The following is a 17,646-nucleotide window of genomic DNA, read 5'->3' as shown; positions in this document are numbered from 1 at the left end:
GAAGGTTGAAGTTGAAAATGACGAAGAAAAAATGAGTAAAAAATAGCCTAAACTCGCCTAAACTTTCACCAAAGTACCCAAATCTTATAATGGCTATAGCAAGATGTCGAACAAGGAACGGAATACATCATACTACAGCTGCTAAAAGCAAAATCTAAACATCATTCACGAGAAAGAAAATTTTCTCTTTTTTAATGATTTGATCGTATAATGGTGTGATAAAACTCATTAAAAAGTAATTGTTCGAGTGTTGTTTTCTTATTATTGCAATCATTTCAAAGGAATTTCATAAAATATCTTTAGCAACAAACTTTCCGTGCAAAATCCATCTGTCTGACGATGGTTTTTCATTGTTAAGTACTTTTATTGAAAAGTATTTCTGATTGGTTGAAACAACACGAGGAACGACCTCTTATTGGTCAAAGAAAGACAATATCTATTATTACGACGACACACATGGTTCAAAGGAAATAAATTTGTGCTCAGTCCAGCTACGCTATACAAGTGTCCTTGCTTCCAGACTAGATTTGCTAATTAATGGTTAGATTATACAAAGTGTTCTTCAATGTTGAAATTTGCTATTGATCCTCTCTGTTCTTTTCTTATTGAATGCTTGACTTGTGTTTTGTTCAGGCTTGAATAACATGACAAACATTTTGTAAATATAAATCAACAAAAAATTCAACGCGTTCAACAAATGAATACTGATCCAAAGCACTCGATCTTTGACGTTGAAACTTTTTTGAGCAAAATAAATTCCAGTTGATGCAGCGATGAGCAAGACAGTCGTGAATGAAGAATAAATGACATGAGTTGTCTCCTAAGGAAGAAAGGATAGAAGATATAAAGAATTGGTTAAATGTTATTCACGCGAGACTCTTTAAAATTAGTGTATTTCAGGACCAACAGAATTTGAGAAAATAATTTCATTTGCTCAAAAGAATGGAGGCTTAAGTCTCCCCAGTCTCCCCGCTTCCGCCGGGCCTGTTTAAAATTAACCTTTCAAAATCAGGTTTCTTTCATAGAACTCGTAGAAGAATTATGGTAGCAACACAAGTATATATTCATTTCAAAGGATATATGTACCGTGAAGTGTGAAGGAAGTTTGCGAGCTCTAAATGCTTGTACTCCATTGGCTAATACCAATAATAGAACAAAGAAAAGTTGAATAACAACTGATGCATTGTTTTGACAGGTAATGTCTTTCAGTTTTGTTTCAACGTGATGGACTTCTATAACCTGTTAATCAAGAAAAAATGTTGAACTAAACACTAAGGTCGTGTTCAGACATGAAGGTTTAAGTTTAAGGCTAAAGTAGTACTAAGTTTATATGGGAATTAAGAAATGCAACGACTTAATTGCTATTCATCTTTTAGATATATTACATATTTAAGAGAGGAAAAAGGAATCCCCTTTTGAATGTTTGAGTGAGGCTTCGTTTTTGATAGAGGAGATCGCAAACAGTTGATAGTATATACACATGGTTTAACAAATCGATTTTTTTGTTGCGGAGTATGGGAATCTCCATACTTCGATCGATGATATTCTCATTAAAAGCCCATTATCTGCCTAAATTGCTAGAGACGCTCCGAGAGTCGCTAAGTCATAAATTTCACGTTCTCCTTTCATAATTTACAAAAAGAGTATGCTTTTCACTTGCCAATTCTCATTTTGTCTATTCAGAAAACTGTAAAAACTTTTTTTTTAAACCAGAGGGTGATTCCTTTTTAAACTTTAGTTTAACTTATGAGGAGCGTGCAGCTAAATACAAAAGGAATATAAAAGAAACATGTAGACTTAATTACTTTAAACCTTGGTCTGAACACGACCTAAATAAATAGCTTCAAGGGCATCTGAAAAGGAATCTGAGGATGCAATTGCTTTCTTTTGATTCCCTAAAGAAAGGCTTCAAGGATGAAATATTTATTTACTCATTTAATGGAAAAACGACTTTTAAGACATCCCCATCCAAAATTCAATAAAAAGTCTATCCCCATTGGCATTTTCATAGAAGTTTTTATCCTCACTGTAAAAAGATGTTCCACCGGGGCTGTGAACCAGTTGTGTATTTTATACTGACAAAGAAAAAAACTAATTTCGTTTGAAATTAGAGTCCTACATCCTAAGCTTTAGAAATAAAGTGATACCTCTGCTGGGTTGAACGAGTAATTCCAAATCAAAATCAAAATATCAACAAAAATTAAGAAAGCAATGATCAACCATTCCAAAAGGCCGATAGCTTTCTTCTTTTTACCACTGAGCCTTGTCTTCAATCTAAAAATCACATTCAACTTTTGTGTCTTGGCCAGGTTCACTGATACCACTGCAGTTAAGCACAAACTGAAAGGAAGTTAAAACAATAAGTTATTAGACTGGGAGAGTAAATTTCAATATAGCAGATTCAACTTTTGAACTTGAAATTTAGTAACATTTCAGGAAATAGGATGCCAATGTTAATCTTTTCAAAGTTTTCAATACAACATTTTAAGTCTTTAGTGTAAAAAATAGCTCCAGACATTCCAATGTTGCACGGTCCGACCGACGGGGATGTCCCATTGTGATCCGCAAGGACTCATATTTTAAAGATTTTGCTAATTCTATAAAAAGTAATTGTGAGAAGGACTGATATTCAAAATTTTATATACTCTTTTCTAGAAAAAGTAGCCTGCGAGAAGAGACTTGGTTTTCTACCCTGAAATGTGACACGTCCCCGTACCGCTTTTCCTTAAATAAAATTTCAGGAAAGCCAAAATTAATATCTGAGGGAATGCAAATGTTGCTTCTTTTGTGTAAAAGTAGTATTTTAGGAATGGGAATGCACTGACCGTGTGGTCATATATTTTAGATCATGTTCACACGTTACGGTTCCATTTCGCTCCGAAACGAAATGAAGCCATTCTATTGGTTACATTCAAGTTTTACGTCACTTCTAACCTCTGAAACGGAACCGTCACGTGGGAATCTGGTCTTAGTGCAAACTTACCCAACAATGATCGGTCGAAAACAACATTTCAATGCAGAAGGCTTTTCAGTGAAAACTATTTGTGGGACTGCTGCAAGAATCAAATGAGCAGAGAGTTGGAAGTAGGTTGCCATTCGATTTGCATTTTTTACAATCGGAGTTTCACGAAGCTTCACAAAGATGATCATTGTAAATATAATAAGTAAAATAAGTATGTAAACGAGGGAGGAAATCAAAACAACATCCAATTGATCCATTTTGATGTATTGATCTTGATATGGATCGAAACAGGTTGTTCTTTCAAAATTTGTTTCGTAAAAACCAAAACATTCACCACACTTATCATTTCCCTCAACTTCTTTGTAAAATCCTGAAAAAATGTTTTTAAATTCCATTATGAATAAACCCAACCTCGTTCCCTGCGTATTATCTATCAGCTTTTTGATGCCTTATAGCGCTAGATAATACCCTGGCATTGCCTGTTTTTCGAACGCGTAAGATTACGTAATTCAAAAACAAAACGTCAGATTTCATTTGTTCCTGGATTTGAAACCATTGCATTGCAGTGTAACTTTGTAATGTCAGATTTTTTATGACGTATTGTTTTGAGAAGTCCCCCCTCTGAGATGGGGAACTCGCATCAACCAACACCAGTGTATTCTCTGGCATCAATCAGTAACATAAATAAAGCCTGGGATACACAGGAACGAGGTTGGAATAAACCAATTGATTCTCATATAAAGCTGCTCTTCAAAATTCATGTTTTCTTTTCATGAAGCTCTGGGTTAAATTTTTCTCATTTGAAATGATTACATAACCCTGTCTCAGTGAGCCGGTGCTAATAACCTTCAAGACATTTGAGATAAAATTAATTACATATACGTTTTTTATAAGAACAAACTATATAAGAACATAAGGCTTCGATGGCCAAAATGTTATGAACAAGTTTAAGAACATTTTAAGGCTTTGCGGACTTGGAAAATTGACAAAAATACTCAAAAAATGGCGAAAATAAGAATATCTTAAGAACATTTTTAGGGTTGAAACTCAAAAAGTTTAGAACATCCCAAGGCTTCAAAATTTTTGGGTGTTCCTATAACTAAAGAAGTGTACCTTTTTGACATTTTTGACAAAACCAGCCAAGACTGTTCAACCATTTCTGTTCCTCGTAAAATCCATGAATCAACTCTTCTCCTTTTCCACATTGTGGTTTGGTTAAATTGCAGAACGGTTCTGATTTGTTCATTTGTCTGACTGGGTTGAAATAATATGTTGTTTCCCAATCTTTTACTTCTCTTTCCTTGATTTAATAAAACATATATGTTACAAGAATATCTATCTATTTGTTCTTCCCAAAGATTTATTATACACTGGATAAACGACTCATTAAAACGATGGAGAGCGATCATTGTATTTTCATTGTTTCAGAAAACAATTGATGTTCTAGCTTTTTCTGCAAAGGACACCTGTCATGGCGGCTCGAAAGGACTCTGATTTAAAAAAATTTTTTTTTCAGTCTTATTTTTAAAAAGCTCTCTAGCTCTTTCTTTTTGTACATTTGCAGAAAAAAACTTTGAAAGTAAGGCTAGCATTCCGAGCTGGATACATTTGTATGTAATGTAATGTGAGAAAAACATCATTAGACAAGAAATTCACGCAAAATGCTTATAGTGACACGAAATTTTCAATTGGAAATATCTTTCCAAGACTGTCCCCAGAAGAGACTAAATTAACATACATAAGACTTGAATGTCTTGGCTTCACTATGGTATGAAAATCCTCTGGAGGCACGTGGTGGCAAAGTCGTTTTTTTGAGGTTGAAATTTGAAAATTTCCGGTGTCAACATTAAATTTCTTATACACAACACGTCTTTTGCATCTTTCTCACAGCTTGAAACGTCATAACGACTTATAATTAGCAATTAAGTGGAAGAATCTGACTCTCACAGGAAAGTTTTAAGTCTCTTTTGGGAATTGGATGAGTGATTTTCGATAAGAAATGCAATAAAAATGCTTCGAAAAATCATTTAATGAGGGAAGGAGAGTGAACAATAATATCATTACTGCGGACAGCTAGTACACGAGAAATCGGCAACAATCTGTTACTTGTATATCCAGTGTATAATAAATCCTTGTTCTTCCCAAAATCGAGCAAGTGAGCTTAGACTGTCGTTGTCAACAGAGTGCTCAAAAACACTAAATATTTAGTTTAGCAACAACAAAATCTATTAGAGTGCTCAACTCAAAGAAGCAAAGTTCTGAGCATAATATCTTTTGGGAAAATAAAGATGAAAATCAGTCAAATATTGAAAAAATTAACGGATTACAAATGGTCACTACTACTTAATATCAGAGGGGGGTTATCTAAAGAATCCTGCATCTACTAAAAATAGACAGAAAGAACGACAAATTTCATAAAGAACGCTTTCCCCGACCCCAACCGAAAGTGACTGTACTACCCCTACGTAGTTATCCCTCTTTGTTTAATAAAGAGCGCAAATTACGCAATGCAGGATTCTTTAGAGGAACAGACTGTCATTAAATAGAAATCAGACCGACAAAAATTACTTAGCTCTTTCTTACGTCCATTTGCTGCTATGTCGAAGACCTTATAAGAACGACTAAGAACGTTGAAAAAAAGTTACCTTTTATTTGGTAGAAACAGATACCTTAAAGTATGAATCAGCTTTCAAGATTTTTAGCAACACTTTCATTGTTTCCCGGTTACTTGCGATTCTTCTCATCAATATCTCTCTCACTCCAATCTAATTATAAATGTTGAAAATTTGTAATTCGATTTCAAAAAAGATTTTGTGTTTCTGTTTTTCAGAATTCTTGTAAGTTTCGCGTAACATAGTAAACTCGCTCTCTAATTCGAATCTTTCTAACAACAATAGGCTTTTCCAGGAAAAAACCGTATACCCCCTGTTCAGGAGGTTCATTTCCGTCTCAAGGGGGGTAAGGTTTGATATGTGGCGGAGATCCATAGGGAGACATAAAAGTCTGTCAAAAATAACTAGAATGCCATATGGGTAGCTTTTTAAATCCTACTAAAATTCAGAATTCCAGAGGGGTTTAAACCTGAAATTGGCTGTAATCCCAAAGGTTACAGCATTTCCAGCTACAGAGATATGGAGGGGGTTTAAGGTTTTTTTCTGGAAAAGCCCAATAAACAAAACACCGAATCTTAAATTAAATACGTTCTAGTTATCACATGACTTCGAGTGCAATACGAGAAATATTTTACGAGTTCCGAGATTTTTCTGAAAAATCGGTAAAATCTTGGAACGAGTAAAATATAGAGTATTGCACGAGAATGTTTTTATTCGAGAATTTTCGAATGTTTTTATTTGAAAATCTAATTCGAACGTTAGATTCGAACAAAAATATTCGATATATTCCCGCCAAAAATATTCACACAAAAACAAAACAGATAAGAGAAGCATTTTTTGATCCAGAAGTTTTGTTTTGAAGAGTTGCAGATTTTTCAGAGATGTAATTGAAAGTTTCTAGATTGATAATTCAAAATGCAGATGATGTACAGTATTGTTTCGATAGAGAAACCCTTCATTATTGGATTAATCAGATTTGATAACATTCAGTCTTTTTCTATGTTTTTGTTTTGATGCTTGGAAAAGAATAGCAGAAAAAAGGAGTCCCATGATGGAAATGTATGCTTGTAGTAATGGTTAAAGAACAACATTTTTCAACAGCAAAACAAGTTGGATAATTTCTTGATTATTGTCAAGCTTTAAATGTTTCGAACTTTAGAAAGAAGAAGCAAGGATTGTTGAGATGCTTAAAAAGTCAAGGACCGACCGTACCTTTCCTCGAGAACAAGAATAAGGAGAGAACTTTTATAAAAATCGCTCGTCATTTGGTTTACAAGAAATACAACAAATTACATTTCCCTTGTTATCTTATGAGAAATTTTATTGGCAAACATTCAAGAATCTCAAGTTTTTTTGTATGCATTGATAAAAAACTGTTTGCTTTATCACACAGACGAATTTACCAAAAGCTGAAAATATTTGGGTGGTGTCAAGTAGTTTTATGATAATTTCTTAGTTCATCAGATTTGATCTTAGTGTCTTTATGGAAGAATTCCAAAGAAAAGATAATCTATCTGCCTCTCTGCTTGATTTTCAGCAGTTAAGAGAAGGATCAAGGGTAAGTAAAGCAATCCAGGGAGAAAGAGTGGCGTCTTCCCCTACTTTCGGGTAGATAGCTATCGAAATCCGGTCGCAGACTTACTCACTATTACCAAGCTACAATTCCATCGTAACATTTGTCACTAAAGGCGAATCCCCTCCTAATTTTAAAACCGCAAGTGATCTCAAGGTGCTTTAATAATAAGGATTGAATTAATTTAATATTCATTAAAGATTAAAAATCGTAGTAACTGTCTCTCATTTAAACTACTATAATTAGAATTTCTTTGCGATTGAATCGAATTAGAAAGTCAACTGTAACTTTGAGTCTCAAAAGTTGGTGAGGTTTCCGATGAATCTGGCTGAAGATAAATTAGGTGAGCTGTAGAAGTTACAAGCAAAACTTACATCAATATTCAGCCATTCGTCAGTAGTAATGCCTTTAAACATTGGCATGATATGCCCTAAGCCCTGTAAAACCTCTGGATCACCTTGAATAAATATATATTGGAATTGTGTGGCAAACCATAGTAGTTCCCAAAGCAATCTTCCTCCTTAAAACAAGATAGTATTCAAAATCGGATTAATTGATTAATTAATTTGATCTTCCACTTTAAATTATTTTCTCTAAAATTGAGTTAAAACAAAATTTGAGTAAATCTGGTGCTTTCTTGAATTTTCTTTCCACTTTAAGGCATAAAAAACGGTCAAATATTCCAAAATTTTACCCAAAAAACATCTTTTTGCTCATTTTTTTACACCTTTGCAGTGCACTTTCTCTCATCGCTCATTTCAGTGGGTCGCATATTGAGTAACCCCTCCCTGGCACTGATTTTCTTTAATACACCCCCTTCTCACAGACCCGGTGGGATTTTGTCAACCACTAGCGGTAAAAATAACAGACCGAAAAACTCGTCGATTAATATTCCCAAGTTTTTATGACTGGGAAATTGAATTCGATTGTTTCCTAGCCAGATGAGGATAGAAATAATAGCACAATATTTAGCAGTGAGGATTAATTATCTGAATATTTTCAGTGGGGCCAAAAATAGAGTATAACTTTCCACTGGGGACGATATTTTGGCTAATTTTTCCAGTAAGAAGGTTTCCCAATGGGTCTGTGAGAAAGGGGTGTTTTAATCTGTACCTGGTACATTTTGGAATGATTTATAATGTTTGTTTCGTTCTATGCTGCTTTCGAGAGATTGGTATGTGGCTGTTTCGTTGTTGAAAGGTCTCGTGAATGGTGTTAAGAAGAAATCGTTTTTGGCTTCTAAGATAGATAAAAAATTAAACTATGTTGAAATAAAACATATTTTTTTCTTAGACTTCTTCATAGAAGAAATACATTAGCTGAATCGTCACCCAAATCTCCTGAAAGATATTTTTATTGTTTAGTAAATTTAACAGAAACTTTGTTTTATGGTTAATCCGTTCTTGGCAGAATTTCTTTTGACCGTTTTGTAGAATTTATAAATTTGGCAAGAATATTATTTAGAAAAATATGCTGGTTATGAAAGAAAACTTGAGTATCATTAAATAGATTGTTAAATTTATTTGAGGTATTATTTTTGGCAACGGATATTCGCTTCCGTGATTTCATATCTCATTTCATCAATCATATTTTGATTGGTTAACAAAATATCGTACGAAATTTTTAAGCCAATCAAAATAAGAGTGTCAGTCGAATGTTTTTTTTATTGTTTTGAAAGTTCTTCAATTATTTTTTTGACCATATAGGTAACGCGGAATAACATGGTATTCTCGGGTGATTTGGGATTAATAGCCCCGAGGTTCACTACGTTCGGGCTATTTTTAAATGTTTTCAATGAACCTCGGGTTATTAATCCCAAATCACCCTCTAAACCATGTTATTACTAGTACATAGCACCCTCGTGAAAATGAATGCATATGACAGTTAAATAAATAGTTTTTGAATCTCTTCAGACTAGAAATACAAAATTTTAACCGAAATTTGAAGGTACTTTAGGCGTACAAACTTTCGCGAGCAGAAACTTTCGCGAGGACGAAAAATCGCGAAATTCACGACATTTACTTTCGCGAATTTAACGGAAAAATATTTTTCGCGAGCATAAACTTTCGCGAATCAAGATGTAAAATTGAGAATTTTTACACGAAAAAATAGCTTAGAGGGACAAATACTACTTGGATTGGCTTTCAAATATTTGTCCTTTGACTTATTGGTCTTTTAGCAAGCTAAAATGTGCCATGAAGTTACATTGTATTCAAAGTTTGAAGTTTTACAGATTTTCTATTTTGTCAAGGATTTTTCGCGAGCATTAACTTTCGCGAATGGCCCTTCCTAGAATTTTTAAATACATTTACTTTCGCGAAAAGGGCCAAAATTCGCGAAAATCGCGAAAGTTTCTGTTCGCGAAAGTTTGTACGCCTAAAGTAATCGATTTCTAATTTTAAGTAAGCTTTAAGGGCTCTGACCATAGTGATTTTTTCATAATTGCCGTGTTTAAAATGTGTTTTCTGACTGATGTAACCAACAAAACTATGGCATGTTATACATTTTCTGTTAGACAAACTATTCCTGAATCTGAAAATTCAAAAATTGCATTGAAAGAATTTGATGAGGAAGAAAATGAAGACTTTTGCGAGGAAGAGTATTTCAACTTTGAAGGGCTTAAATTCGGCGAAGAAAAAAGATTTGAAAATTTTTTCGCAGTAGATGATGTATCTTTTACCGAGCAATAAAAATTTTTGCGGAAAGTTTTTGTAAATGCTTCTTTGTCTCGAAATCTTCAAAATAGTGGTTTTTCATCAATTTTTTATCTGGATTTTGCTTAAAAAAACAGTCATAACTTTTGACACATCTTTTTAGAAAAATTTTCCGCAAAATTTAAAATAGTTCAATTCTTTGCGGACAGTGTAAAGAAATTTTGAAAAAAGAAGTTAATTGCCCATTAAAACTAAGCACTTTTTGTAAAAGAGGGTGATGAGGGTGATGCACCATATTATTAACATCTTCATAAGTTCATAATGTCATTTTTGCAATTAAATTCTTAATTACTCTTAAGGGATTCGATTAAAAAGCAATTTATAAAGGCAATTCTTTGTTAAAAGTATTAATGTAATGTAATAATGTTTTACAGATTTCCAGGCCACCGTGCATGCACATGGGCCTCTATAAATCGCTCATACATTGGTTTGGTTTATTACAAAGGTTACTAAACCGATCTTGTTTTACAAAATATCTTTTTTAAATATAATCCTCCTTGAGGACTTCCTCGCACTCTCCATTTGTAATCGCTCTGCGGCATTGCTCGATTTCTCTCGTTTGCTTTACTTCTCCATTCTTTTACTTGGTCTCTTTCCATTATTGTTAAATCGTCTGTAATGCTCATGTTGGAGTACTTGTCGTACTGCTTCAATTCCCTTAAGTTTCTCATAAATTTGTATTTTACATGCCCGCCATTAAATACAACTTTGATTGGTCGTGTACGATTTGATTCTTTACCAATACCGGAGACGTAAGTTGGCTCTGTGTTTATTTTAACGTCGTTTAGGAGTTCGTTTACGAAATCATTTTCATCTCTATTGCCATTCTCTTCCACTCCATGGATGATGATGTTAGCTTCCCTTGATTGCTTTCTATGTTCTTCCATTTGTTCTTCGACCTTTTCGCTGCGAAGTATTTGTTTCATGCTGGATACATAGTATAAGAAAGCCGCGGCTGGAATGATGACGCTATTGTTTTTGTCGTAAATGGATGTTCTATCTGTGTCTCCGTGGTTTATAAGAACTAAGTCGAAGGTAACAAAATCCTTAACCTTAAAAGTGTTTATAATATTCAATTGAAGAACAACTACTTTTCAAGTCTCAAATTTTTCCCACTATCCTCTCTTATTACCTTATTTGAAGTATATTTTTATAAATTCCAAATAAATTTTTATAAATTTAGGACCAAATAACACACATTTTATTAAAAGAACTATTTTCCAAATGTTAAACTTTGAATGCTTGCTGTCACCTCAATACTGTTGTTTTTCGAATGAAATTTTCACAGAATTCAGCTTGAATATTTATTTACTAATACCAGTGATAACTTTTCAGAATAATCAAGAAGGCATTTCAAGGCACTCAATTTTCTTCAAGTTCTTAAAGCACTGACATTCTGACGTTCTAGTACTTTTAAACCAAGAGTCTTTTCTTTTACTTTGATGTTATGAATGCTTGAATTATCAAGAGATTTGCGTTTATGAGCAAAATTACGTCTAACGAGGTAGTTTGTTAAAAGTCAAATTAAATTGACAATAGAAATTGTCACCGAACCATAAAAAAATTCGTTCTTACGACATAGATAGAACAACAGAAATTCAGCTGTACTCATTCCAGCCGCGGCTTTCTTATACTATGCTGGATATATTTAACTCGTCATTGGTTTTCGTGATTTCGGCAAAACTTTTCTTATCTGTAGGTTTCGCATTCATTGTATCTTCGATTTTAGTGGTAAGTTTAGTTTCCAGCGCTAAAAATTGAGCTTGAATTGTATCGGCAACATGGTTCCTTTCTTTAACGTATCCCTGACATCTAGCTTGTAATTCTTTAACCGCAACATTCAACTTCCTTTCATTCTCGTTTTTCACCTTGATAATATTTTCGCACGCTTCGATTTCTTTACGGCTATGTGTGCAGCTTTTGATTTTCTCTGATTGGTCCAAGATTTTTCGGTGTAGCTCTTGATCGATAGAGCAGCAATTTATGCATTGGTATTTTCGATAGCCTTTATTCAGGAACATTTGTATTTGGTAAGATGGTAGTCCTGTGCATGCATAATGCAGTTTTCGTTGACATTTATGACATTCTAATCTCATTTTGTCGTCATCTTTTATGCAATTTTGTTCTGTACATCGATTTGCAACATTTTCGATTTCATCTCTTGTTGAAATTCTGCTAGGCGATACCGTTTTTTGTTGAAATTTGGTCGTTTTTTTCATGTTTTTGTATTTTATATTAAGGAACCTGAAGTATAACTTTTATGTTCAAACACCAAAATCAATTTTTGGACTTTGGTCAGAGCCCTTAAAACGAAAAAACTATTGAAGTTTTAAAACGATCCTGTGTCTAAAACCTAACATAAATTTATATGAGCCATTTCATAATGAAAAAATACCCTAAATTTCTCACTTGTCAAGAAAATCTGATTTCATACAGAATAACCACTGGATTTTCGATAGAATTTGAAATCTCAGCCCATAAAAATCAATTGAGTTAAAACCACGTGCGTAACGCATAAGGCATGTCTATAATTAATATCTGATGTAGAAGAAGACTGCATAATCTCGTCGTTTATGTAAAATTAAAATTATTGTGATTATAGATTGAACTTTTGTAGGAGTATATGGTAGTTCTCAATTCTGAGGTTTGGTTTAGAGATTGTAGTTGTTTTTGGAAAGTAAAAGTAGTACGAATCGATGTTTTTGTTTGAAAATAACTGAATTGCAAGTCTATTGGTTTCCAGTTCTTAATTGGCCCAGCGCTAGCGAGTGGGCCTTATTTAAAGAGAGTCTCACTATTTTTTTGTCCGTGTTTCCTTCAGTCTGTCCGTTTTGGTAGAAACAGCGCTTAATACCAGTACCACACTTTTCGCCGTCTGGACAGGGAAAAGCTTGCTAAAGTCGGATACTGGCTAAAAAAGATATATTTTCTGATTCCGCGCTCCTTAAACCACAAACGTTTTCAAAACCAAACATTATAGGCGGTCGAAGCGAGGAGATTGATTTCATGTGTTGATTCATACTTTCTTGAACATTTTCTTTGATTTAGTGGTCAAGAGACTTTCAAACCAAAGAAACTTTGTAGTGATTTTTCTTTGTAAACTTTTTCAACATTCTGTCATATCTTATAGTTTTTGCTCAAGTTCTCATAAAGCTTTCTGAGTCAAAATCTACCTTAAATCACTTTCATTTTTAGTTTCTTGTTTTCAAAAAGACTTTATTTTCAGGAAATAGTGGCTTCTAATATAGAAATAAATAAACAGAAATGCAGCTCATGTGTAAATTTGAATAAGATTAGAACATATTTCTTGATGCTAAACAAGGTTACTTCTGGATCTGTCGCTGTTTACAACGTCATCAGTGACAATGGGACGTGGCATGATTTTTAAACTCGACACAGAATCATTTCAAGTAAAACTGATTGTGGAATTTGTTGATGGACACTAAAATGGAGTTCATGTGTAAATTAGAACAAGATTGGAACTTTTTCCATGATGCTACGTGTGAAAATGGTTATTTCTAGATCTGTCTCGTTTTACGGATTGGTGGCTTGATTTTTCAAACTCAACACAGAATTATTACAAATATCAATTTTAAATGGAATATGGACATGGTAAATGGAGAAGAAAATGCAGCTCATGTGTAAAATTGAACAAGATTGGAACTTTTTTCATGATGCTACACATTAAATGAAATGGTCATTTCTGGAATTATTCAAACTCGAATCACATAATTGTTTTCAAGTCGAATTGACCTTGGTGGAGGAAAGAGGGAGAAGATGAACAAAGACAATACAACAAAGAAGCTCAATAAATCGATGTGTCACCATTATTACATTTTTTGATTTTTTGATTGTTTACCTTCGGGTAGAAAGTTTCGAGCTTTTAACATTCAATTCATTTTTGATTGACTACATTATGTTTCGTTTATTTTTTCACTTCCCTGTTCTAAGAAATGAAGAAAGGGAGAATTATCCTTGTCGACTTATTTTTCATTTTGTTTTGCTCAACGCAGTGAAATTTTAAATCCTTTGGCCGCCCATTTCCTGGGGTAAATTTGAAATCTTGTTAAACATTTTCAGGAATTTCTAGAAATTCGGAAATTCGGAAATTCACGAAAATCCCAAAAATTTCGCTTTTGCTGGACCTTCACGCCCAACGGGCTTCTTGTTATAGTTTTCAACTTCGATTAGTATTTTTATTGTTTGGAATTTCTGTGTATTTCCTTCGATATGACGACCTTGCCGACGCTCCTAGTCTACCCCCCATGACGCAGCGTCATAAAAAATTATCCAAATTCAGTCAGAAGTAGGCTCAGTCCACGTAAGATATTCACACTCACGGAGCAGGTTTAAGAAGAAAACCGACATACCTGGGGTTGAAAAATCCTTGAATACTGGATGAGTTTTCTCAAGTTCAAAATATGAAGTGCTCAAACCATAAATGTAAATATTTCGCAAATTCTTGTACGATTTTACAAGAGCAACGGTTGCATTCATTTTGGTTTCGTTTTTGTAATCAACGAAAATCTCTTTAATACATTGTTTCCCTTCCTCGCCTTCTTTGAAACTTGACAGATAACAAAATGCAGAATTTTTTCGCTCCGTACAATTCCTCTTCGAAATTTCATCATCTTGTTTGTATTCCCGCATATAAAAGATAGCACTGTAAGTAACGTTAATACTTTTTAACACTCTATAAGTTGACTCAAACTGTGTATCGACAAGGAAACTTGATTCATGAGAGAAAACATAAAAAGGATGTTCCAATAAGTGGTTAGGATACATTTGTTTCCAAGTTGCAGCCAACAAAGGAATTTCTTCATTGAGAAGGAGATAACCCAAGGATCTCGTTATTTCATGTGACATGTAGGTAAAAATGAGTGTAGTTTTCCGATGATAGATCGTACTGGCATTTCCATGGGAACACATCCCACTCGTGTTCGTGACAGGGTGTTCGATGAAAGGCAGAGCGAAATTGTTGACAGCTTCCATTGAATCTTTCATATCAATGATACAAAAGTACTTAGACCTAGAGGACAAATATCAAAACCAACATTACACATTTGCTTGAGGTTTGAATCACTTAAAAAGAAATAAAATCGATGAGTCCAGTGAAGTAGACTAGAGGATATCGCGATCTTAAATTTTTTCACTTTTGTTTTCAAAGATCATATGAAACCAACAAAGCAGTGATTTTTATTCTAAAACCCCATAAAAGTTTATGAAACTATATTAAAAACATGAAAAGTTGGTCTATTGGTCATGGTTTTCTATTTGTTTTTCTCCAAAAAGGGACTGAATCTGGTGGCATGGATTTTCTACCACCTCAAGCAAAGACAAAACATGAAGTCTGCCAAATTATGCCACTTATCAGCGCCATTCAGTCTATCAAAGAGCTATAGGTGCCCCCGGGCTATCTAATTCAGTAGCGTAGCCGTAAGGGGCGCAAAATTTATGTAGGAGAGGAGAGTTTTATGACACTGTAATAGACGATATCGGCTTTCCGAATTCTCCCCGAATGATTACCCATGGAGCATTGCATTGAAAGTCAATATCGTCCGTGAATTATTTTGCGCAATGCATCATGGGTTCGGGGAGAATTCGGAAAGCCGATATCGTCTATTATTTATTCATGTTATTAAAAGATAATTGCAATGACAAAAAAAAATTTGCGCCCTACTTGGCTAAGCTACTGGAGGTTCCACTGTATTGAAAAGTTAAGTGTCCAGACATTAAAACGAATCACCAAAACAAAAAAATAATACAACATTACGCCAAATAAATATTCGACTTGACGGAAGAATGTTCTTTCTAAAAATGTTGGAGACTTTACCAGAAGACTAATCTTTGCTATTTTGGTAAACTTTAACCAGGTCTTACCAAAGCTACTGGGTACGCCAAAGAAAAGTGAATTTTCTTGAGATGAATGAATTTATAGCAGTTTCATAAGTAACTTTTCGAGCATGACTTCAAACCCATTTTAATAAATTCCCTTATTAAAATTTAGGATTAGCTCTTTGTCTTCCTATTATTAGGATTCATCTTTTGAAAATTGTTTAATGTCGAGAAAATTCAATTCAAAGAAAAAACAATTTTCTATGGCGTATCAGGTAGCTCCCTCTAACTTTCTAAGTTATCTTTCCAACAACCCCTAAATCGCCTAAAATGCAAACTTGTCTCACCTGAAACGTTTTTTAACAGTTTCTTCGTCATAACCTTCTTTATTTTCACGTTCCACCAGGAAGCTTTCTGCAGTCCATTGAGCATCTAAACAATGATGTTCGAAACCTGGTTGACAATTGGTCATTGTAAACAATCCAAGAATTTCCCAATCAATAGGCTCGTTTGCCATAGTTGATGGTAATATGTTAAGTAGTAAAAAATACAATAACATACTTGCCAATGATACTGCTGAACTGAGTAGAGACGACAATGGAAATTCTATCCAATTCATACTTTTTTGTTCATTTCTATCTAAAAAACGAAACTCATTTTTGAAAATTTTTGACAATGTCTCCAAATTAAGTTACTCGAGACTTTTTTCCTTCTTTTAACAAAGATTTCAACCACTATGAAGTTTAGACCTCCAACTTCGAGTCTTTGAAATTTTCCAATACTCTTTTACAAAAGTAGCTACAAAATAGTTTTTTCTTTTTGACACAGTCCACAATTGCTGTATTTGTGTCCATTATAGCGAAAGGAGATAACATTTTCGTCCATATTTTTAGTCAAAAATAATGAATTTTCTATTGATAAATATTTTCGCTATTCTAAAGCAGATTTAAAAAAGAAATTTTTAAAGCCGATTTGTCATTATATTAGTCAAATACACAAATTAAAAATTTATAAATCTATCTTTAACACGGAGACAATTCTCATATAAATACATTGGTCCATTTATATTATCGGCTTTGAAAGTTGAAAATGAAATAGTCTAGACCAAAAGTGTACGTGCTCTCATTGATTAAAACTGAACTTTGCGTACACGTTTTTTATAAGAACAAACTATATACGAAAATCAGGCTTCTATGGCCAAATTAATAAGAATAAGTTAAGTATAAATTGTACAAAACACTCGGGTGAAAAGGGTGAAAATAAGAACATTTTTAGGCTTGAAACTCAAAAAGTTAACATCCGAAGGCTTCAAAAATCTTTGGTGTTCCTATAAAAAAAACGTATATACTACTTTGAAAATTTTTAATGACGCGAAGTAGGGAGTCTCGAAACATCGACCACGACCAGCGACTACGACCACGACCGGCAGCCAGATAAGTTTTAGTTTATTTGCTCTCTCCACCGTAGAGAAAGTCCAAATCAAGTCCACAGAGTACTAAAAAGTGGCCTTTGAAGTAACAAGTCATTTTCTTGACCAAGGGACACTATTTGACAAAAATATTGACAGGGTAATTCAGCATAATTTTAGTGAGACACAATGATAGAGATGCATGCTGAATGAGATGCCCTTTATAAATAAATAGAACTTACTACATAGGTACATAACTTCATCCTACTCAGAGAGTAGGTTAAGCTATAACGAATCTTTTTTCCAGGCATCACGATCTTGCCAGATGGTAAGCAGCTCATTTTTCGTCAATCCTGTATCCTCCATGATGATTGATTTCAGCGTCGCGAATGGTCTTCCGACTTTCCTCTTAGAATCTGGCAACCACAACAACAGCTGAGAGGCAGGCTCATTGCGACGTGAAACATGGCCAGCGAGAGCTAGTCAACGTTTGCGTACGATGCTTGAAATCTGCTGGAGTTTGTCTAGAGACGTTTGTTTGA

At 34.0% G+C, this 17,646-nt stretch overlaps 1 protein-coding gene across 1 annotated transcript; it reads right to left on the bottom strand.

Annotated features, from left to right (window-relative positions):
• Positions 1 to 406: 406 nt before the first annotated feature.
• LOC136811898 (uncharacterized) lies at positions 407 to 16,479 on the bottom strand. Its single transcript, XM_067068524.1, has 10 exons — positions 16,044 to 16,479; positions 14,232 to 14,890; positions 8,261 to 8,386; positions 7,522 to 7,667; positions 5,632 to 5,727; positions 4,076 to 4,262; positions 2,984 to 3,332; positions 2,148 to 2,340; positions 1,087 to 1,239; positions 407 to 820 (listed from the first exon to the last, which is right to left on the bottom strand). The coding sequence occupies exons 1-10, from the start codon at positions 16,313 to 16,315 to the stop codon at positions 563 to 565; spliced, it is 2,439 nt and encodes an 812-aa protein (XP_066924625.1). The 5' UTR covers positions 16,316 to 16,479; the 3' UTR covers positions 407 to 562.
• Between the last annotated feature and the right edge of the window lie 1,167 nt (positions 16,480 to 17,646).

This window comes from Clytia hemisphaerica, unplaced genomic scaffold (assembly GCF_902728285.1).
Source record: "Clytia hemisphaerica strain Z4C2 unplaced genomic scaffold, Clytia hemisphaerica genome assembly, whole genome shotgun sequence".
In the NCBI taxonomy this organism is placed as follows: Eukaryota; Metazoa; Cnidaria; class Hydrozoa; order Leptothecata; family Clytiidae; genus Clytia; species Clytia hemisphaerica.
Note: the sequence above shows the minus strand (reverse complement) of the source record. Positions and strands in the feature narration are given on the sequence as shown.

What these genes read in the sequence shown, in the direction of transcription:
- LOC136811898 (XM_067068524.1), bottom strand. Translation starts at nt 16,315, where the DNA reads ATGAATTGGATAGAATTTCCATTGTCGTCTCTACTCAGTTCAGCAGTA. An exon ending in ATCATTCCAAAATGTACCAG is followed by an intron (nt 7,668 to 8,260) that starts GTACAGATTAAA and finishes TCTTGTTTTAAG; the next exon opens with GAGGAAGATTGCTTTGGGAA. An exon ending in TTGTCAAAAATGTCAAAAAG is followed by an intron (nt 3,333 to 4,075) that starts GTACACTTCTTT and finishes ACATTTTTTCAG; the next exon opens with GATTTTACAAAGAAGTTGAG.